At 34.6% G+C, this 7,033-nt stretch overlaps 1 protein-coding gene and 1 long non-coding RNA gene across 2 annotated transcripts; both read left to right on the plus strand.

Annotated features, from left to right (window-relative positions):
- Nucleotides 1-4,312: 4,312 nt before the first annotated feature.
- On the plus strand, nucleotides 4,313-5,040 carry LOC107914773 (3-oxoacyl-[acyl-carrier-protein] synthase II, chloroplastic-like). The gene is made up of 4 exons (XM_041101955.1): nucleotides 4,313-4,384; nucleotides 4,446-4,712; nucleotides 4,809-4,919; nucleotides 5,011-5,040. Exons 1-4 carry the CDS (start codon nucleotides 4,313-4,315, stop codon nucleotides 5,038-5,040), a joined length of 480 nt encoding a protein of 159 aa, XP_040957889.1.
- A 674-nt stretch (nucleotides 5,041-5,714) lies between these two features.
- On the plus strand, nucleotides 5,715-6,443 carry LOC121222197 (uncharacterized). Its single transcript, XR_005919291.1, has 2 exons — nucleotides 5,715-5,949; nucleotides 6,100-6,443. It is a non-coding gene; the product is annotated as an uncharacterized lncRNA (long non-coding RNA).
- The last annotated feature ends 590 nt before the right edge of the window (nucleotides 6,444-7,033 follow it).

A 7,033-nucleotide genomic window follows, 5' to 3' on the forward strand; every position in this document is an offset into this window, starting at 1 on the left:
CCCTTAACCCTAAATTGACTTGGACCCTCTTATCCCTTCAACCCTAAATCTTAAACCTATAAATCATAAACCATGACCTTAACCCCTAACACTTACACCCTAAGCCCCAACCTCAAATGATAAACCACAAACCATAATACATAAACCCTTAACCATATCCCCTAAACCTTCAATCATAAAACATTAACTATAAACCCTTAAACCCCTAAACCTCTAACCCTTAACCCTAAACACTTAAACTTTAAACCTCAACTATTGCACCATAATCCCTAAACCCCTAACTCGGCCATATTCTTTAAACCCTGAATCATAAAACATATATAAACCCTAAATCCTAAACCCTAAATCATAAAACATATATAAACTATAACCTTAAACCTCAACCCTTAAACAATAAACAATAAACTGTAAGGCCTAAATCCATAATCCCTAAACCGCCAATGCGTTGAAAGCTCAACAAAAAAATATTGTTTTGCTTAACGATTTGCGGTGCTTTTAAAAAAGCAATGCTAGTTCTTGAATTTTGGGGCGTTTTTTTAAAAGCGCCACTAATGTCACGAAACCTCCACAAGAAAACGACGTCGTTTGCTTAAATATTTTTACGGTGCTTAACATAAAGCGCCGCTAATGCTTGACTTCTGTGGCGTTTTTAAAGTTGCGCTGCTAATGTACCTAAACCTTAACAACAAAACGTTGCCATTTGCTTAAAAATTTTTGCGGCGCTATCGTAAAAGCCCCGCTAATTATTGAATTTTGCGGCGTTTTTAGCTAAGCGCCACTAACATCTCTAAAATCTGAAAAAGAAAACGTTGTCGTTTGCCTAAAACTATTACCGCTAATGCTTGACATTTGCGGCGTTTTTAGCAAAGCGCCACTAATGTCTCTAAGCACAACAAAAAACGACGGCGTATGCTTAAAACTTTTTGCGGCGCTTCGTCTGAAGTGCCGCTAAAGATTGACTTCAGCGGCGATTTCTTTAAAGCGCCACTATTGTGCCTAAAACTCAACAAGAAAATGACGTCGTTCGGTAAAATCTTTTGTGGCGCTTCAGGAAAGCGCCGCCACTATTGTCCCTAAAGACGGCGTATGCTTAAAACATTTTCTGGCGCTTCCTCTGAAGCGCCGCTAATGATTGACTTCAGTGGCGCTTTCTTTAAAGCGCCACTATTGTGTCTAAAACTCAACAAGAAAACAAGGTCGTTTGGTAAAAAACTTTTGTGGCACTTTGGGAAAACGCCGCTAATACATGATCTTTTGCGGCGTTTCCTTATAAACGCCACTAATGTCATCAAACGTAAATCAAAACTGTGTCGTCTGTTAATCAGTTTTACGGCGCTTCTGTAAAAGTGCCGCTAATGCTTCACTTTTGCGGCGTTTTGTTTAAAGCGCCACTAATGTCTTTGAAGCTGACCAAGAAAACGATACCGTTTACCTAACTCTTTTGCGGCACTTTTAGGAAATTGTCGTTGTTGCTTATAATTTGCGGCGTTTTTTAACAATCGCCGCTATTACTCAGTTTTTTGCGGCGTTTTATGTTAAAACGCCGCTATAGACACCGCTAAAGGCCTCTTTTGGTGTAGTGGTTGGCAGTTACCAAATCGTACCAATCCAATCCCCCCTTAGTGGGCCTAAGGGATGTTATAAAGTGGCAGGCCTTAGGTCTATTTCGAACGCAACTTGTTGGGTACGCTGCGAGCCATGGTGCATAACAGCTGTCTTGCCACGTTTGGGGTTTGCTTGTTTCTCCATCTTGTACTCCCTTTTCAATCTTTGCCTTTTTCAGTAAAATTTTCTTGACCCGTGATTTTTTATCCTCTTTGGAAGGGTTTTTCCATGAAAATATTTGTCTCCAATTTTCTCGATTTTTGTTTGTATTCGTTGCATAATTTGGGTTCAACCCAACACAATATAATATGCCTATGGTCGATTGAATTGATTGAATTAAACAAGTGGCCAAAGAATCACAATAGGAGAAGTTTGATAAATTCATGAAAATTTTGTGTACTTTCACCGTTGTTGGATTCCCTTGTTATGCCTTTAACTGACGAACGATTTGGCATTCTATAATATTGTTTATTGTTACTAGTTGTATTTTTCAGACAAAAGCTTAAGTTTCTCTCGAAGCTTAGTGTACTATTGTGCCATAGGAGTATTGTTTAGCATAATAAGGTTCTCAACCCTTGAGGTTGTTGTTGTTGGTTATCTCCAACAATATCTAGTCGATTCGGGTAATTTTGATAATATATGGGTGGCTGCTACCGCTAAGGCTACTAGTAGTAACCTATTTTTTTTAGCCAAATTGGTATAAGTAGCATAACCTTGATACTTTGCTCTTGGTTGTTGCTAATGATATTGCTCATAATCATGACCATATTAGTAATACCCCTTGGTTGTATTAGTTTTCTTTATAGTCATACTAGTTGTAATATCAGTTCTAATAATATTTACCATCTTGCCCATATTTGGCCTTATTTACTTGTACTTTTGGGATATTTGGGTTGATTAAGATATATCTTTTCATTCAAGTTCCAATAAATGATGTCAACGTTTATAACATTATGTTATACATGGTGTTGGGATAGCTAATGATGGTGGTTCACACTGTAGGTGTTTGTAGAGAGCCACTAAGGAAGAAAGTCTAAAGATGGTTATTTGAGCAAGTGGGGGGCTATATGATGGATCTTATATCCCTTTTATCTTGGACATAGGGTATATAAGAAAAGAAGGGCATGGAATGGGTCCTTCATATAGTGATTGCTTTTTTGGTAGAGTCCAATCTAGACCTAGATTAAGGTATAGCTCGAATGTATCCTAATATGACCATGCTTGGGGTTGATAAGTTTGAGAAGTTGGAATTATTAATGAGATTAGATTTGATTAGGATTGCAAATGAATTGGGCTCAAACGAACAAAGCTTTGTTTGTGTTCATTTGTTTAGTTTTGAAGTGGTTCATGTCCATTTAAATTTTCAACATCATGTTTGAACTCGGTTTGTTTATAATTTGGTAGGTTCAAGCTCGATTCATTTAACTTTTGTGAGCATGTTTGATTAACACTCATGAACATATTCGTTTATATGTTTGCAAACATTAAACAAACATGTTTACAAATAGTAAATCAAACAAGCGAACAAAATTAAAAAACAAACCAACTAAATTTCAATATAAAAATAGAGGGAAAATATTATTTAAGTATTTTCATAGGAAAATATTATATTGAAATAAACGAGTCTATAAACGAGCTTGTTCATGAACATAAACAAACTGAACACACATCTGTTCAAACCCGTTTGTTTAACAAATAAACATAAACTATTTGTTTATACTCGTTTATTTAGCTTAATAAACAAACATTTTATAAATGATTCACGAGTAGTTTGTCAACACTTTGTTTATTTATAACCTTAATTTTTAGTAGGGTGTAAATGGATTGGGGTCAAACGAATAAAACTCCATTTGTGTTTGTTCATTTATTTTTGAAGTTGTTCATGTTCGGTTCGTGTTCGTTTAAATTTTCAACATCATGTTAGAATTCGATTCGTTTAATATTTAATATATTTAAGCTCGAATTATTAAATATTCGTAAACGCATTAAACGAATATATTCATTAAACTAAATAAGCAAATAAAAATTAAATAAACAAACCAACAAAATGTAAATATAAAAATAGAGGCAAACAGAATACACCTCTCTTCAAATTTATTGTTTCATAAATGATGAATATGCAAACACTTACAACATGTTTGGTTTGGTGTATTGGCTAAGCCAATACACCCCTAATCGGTGGACCCCACCTAATCCCTCTCTATCCCGTGTTTGGTTTAAAGTATTGGTAATACGAGTGTAATCGGTTACTTTCCTAATCGGTGAAAATCACCGATTTCTATTCCCCCATTTTGCCCAGATTAGGAACGACTTCAGCAAACCCTCCCTGTTTTACCCTCCCCGATCCCCTGTGTTCCTCTTCCGTTCCTTCAAGCTTGCTCCCCCCATTTCATTTCTTTTCTTTTTGGCCGATTTGCTTTCTGTCGATTTGCTCTCTGTTTTACCCTCCCGATTGCCTTCCCTATTGTCTTCCTTCCTTCTACCTTCTGCCCATTTGCTCAAGTTTCGACTGATTTCCTTCTACCTTCTCCCTTCTTTTCTTTTTCTTTACAACTTATCTGTCACTCTTTCGATTGGCCTTCTCAACCAGTCGACACTCTTTCGATTGCTCTCAAGTAGTGGGTTTCGACACTCTTTCGACCGATTGCTCTCTCGAAAGGTAAAGGTTACTGCCTTGTTAGTGCAAAGACGAGTGGTTGTGACCGGGATGGGAGTAGTAACTCCGCTTGGACATGAGCCTGATGTTTTCTATAACAACCTGCTCGAGGGTGTTAGTGGTGTAAGTGAAATCGAGACTTTTGACTGCGCTCAGTTTCCGAAAGTAAGTTGTCTTTGGTTAGGATCTCTTGTTTTGCTCTTGTTTGTACTGCTGCTCGTTCTTACTGCTCCTGTTTTCTCTCCAGAGGATTGCTGGAGAGATCAAATCTTTCTCAACTGATGGATGGGTCGCACCAAAATTTTCCAAGAGGATGGACAAATTCATGCTTTATTCTCTTACTTCCGGAAAGAAAGCTTTGCAAGATGGGGGAGTAAATGAAGATGTAATGGAGGAGTTAGATAAAACGAAATGCGGAGTTTTGATTGGTTCAGCAATGGGTGGCATGAAGGTAAAATCTTTTTCTAGAAGAAGGAAAGTGTCATGGTATATAGTTTTCTTTCTATATCCATCGATTCATATACATTGCTTGTTGTGGAATGAACAGGTTTTCAACGATGCGATTGAAGCTTTGAGGATCTCATACAGGAAGATGAATCCTTTTTGCGTACCGTTTGCTACAACAAATATGGGTTCTACAATGCTTGCAATGGATTTGGTTAGCTTAAATTTAGATTCTGCAATGTTAAGAAAGACCTTGATGGATGTTAAAATTTCGAGTTTGAGCTTTAAACTGATGATTTCTTCAGGGATGGATGGGTCCTAAATATTCAATCTAGGCTTTTATATGTATATTATTTTTGCATGACCTCTATATGCACCTGAACGATGTATATGTACCTGAACGATAATATTTTATATGATATTGATAATATTAAGAAGTCCTAATTGCAATGACCTCTATATGCCTTAAGAGTATGATTTTTCATTTGAGAAAATGGTTATGCTGTGTTTATTTTACTTCATTTCTATCTTTTAATGAGAAAGAAGGGGCCCTTGTTTTCAATGTTGAGTGTTGAAATATAAGTCCAATTAGCATGGTTTTAAGTCCTAAGGTAGTCAGCATTGAGTTATTCTTAATGTTTAGCATGGTCTTCATGTTTTGGCATCTGTTGGGGTATGCTTGATTGATTTCCCTTGATATATGATATTGATTGACTTTACATTGGGTTTTATTATGAATTAGGGATACACTAGTTTTCATGTAGAAAATGTTGTCTTTGCTTTGTGTGACTGTTTTATCTGTCACGTTTTTACTGTTAGTGCATCTAGTTTCCAAGCATATAATAACTTAAAGCATTATTTAGTATTTAGTTATTTGTAAGCTGTCTTTAATTATCTGTTAGTGAAGTAAGTACTCACTTTTTGCTTCATTGACCAAGCTTTAACTGACCTATATCAAGTTGCGTTATGTTTCTTGAGGATTACTTCTTAGCTGTCTTTCCCAGTAGAACTTGCTAAATGATTGGCAATAGAGATTTCCTTTAACCGTCCAACCATTTTTTGATCGGCCAGTTGTTGTAATTACAACTTTCTTTTGGATTTTACAAGTTCCCTACTATCTTGATGAAGCTACAGGATGGGGTTTGAAAGTATCTGAGCTTAAGAAACAACTGCAGGAAGCCAAGTCTAATGGCATCACTGTTAGGGCCTTGGTTGTAATAAATCCAGGCAACCCAACAGGACAGGTATCAATGAAATGCTTTCAGAAAAGTATATTATAAATGAAAAAGGTTCATGCAATTTCATTTTTCTATTATTTCATTTACGGAATGTGAATGAGCTTATACAAAGTTTGGAATTTTGACACAGAATATAAACTCTTTTACTGTCTCCAGGGTATTATGGAGAGTGTGGAAAAAGGGGAGGTTACATGGAGGTTACTGGGTTTGGTGCTGATGTGAGGGAGCATATATACAAATTAGCATCTGTGAATGTGTGTTCTAACATCACTGGTCAAATTCTTGCTAGTCTTGTAATGAGTCCACCTAAGGTTATATCTTTTGCCATTTAAAGCCAGTTATCTGTTTGTATTCAAATGACATTGGATGTTTGACATAGGACTAAATAGATTTTGAGCTTTGACAAGCTGCTTATAAGCATTGTTTCTTATAGAAGAAACACATTATTGGAGAAAGCTTTTGAATCTCCCAACTATTGGATTTGGGTTTCTTTTTGACAATTTGTTTATTGTGCTTTTGTTTAGATGATGAGAAAGGAAAGTCAAGAATTATATTTACTCGTTAAGTTAAATGAAGATATTTGTAATTTAAAAAATAAAAATTCAATATAAATTTAAAATAAGAGTTTAACTAAAAAATAAGAGTTAGTGGCAAAAATTAATAAAATTTAAATTTTAGTGGTAAAATTCAATAACATAAAAATTAAGTTACAAATTTACTCATATTTTTTTAAAAAATAACGGCAAATATAAATAAAAATAAAGTACAGTGACAAATTTCAATATTTATCTATAGTATGATGATAATTTCGCACTTTAATATTTTTAAGAAAACAATATTTGAATTTTTTAGAATGGTACGGTAAAAAAAATTTAAAACATAATTATTGTGCCAACTATTTTAAAATTTTTACCAAACACAATTTTTAAAATTTTTAGATAATTTGATAAGAAATTAACTGTATTCCAATTATTAAATAATATGGTAATTTAAAATAATTTTAGTACAAGATCATATATATCTAATATAATTAATCGTCATTAATTTGAATTTATATTAAATAAGTAATTGAAAATATATATTTTATTAA

The sequence above is a fragment of the Gossypium hirsutum genome, chromosome D10 (genome assembly GCF_007990345.1).
Source record: "Gossypium hirsutum isolate 1008001.06 chromosome D10, Gossypium_hirsutum_v2.1, whole genome shotgun sequence".
In the NCBI taxonomy this organism is placed as follows: Eukaryota; Viridiplantae; Streptophyta; class Magnoliopsida; order Malvales; family Malvaceae; genus Gossypium; species Gossypium hirsutum.

Bases quoted from the DNA above. Each gene is read 5' to 3' on its own strand.
- LOC107914773 (XM_041101955.1), top strand. From the start codon at position 4,313: ATGGGAGTAGTAACTCCGCTTGGACATGAGCCTGATGTTTTCTATAAC. The intron at 4,385-4,445 runs GTAAGTGAAATC...GTCTTTGGTTAG, and splicing joins TGCTCGAGGGTGTTAGTGGT to GATCTCTTGTTTTGCTCTTG. The intron at 4,713-4,808 runs GTAAAATCTTTT...TGGAATGAACAG, and splicing joins CAGCAATGGGTGGCATGAAG to GTTTTCAACGATGCGATTGA.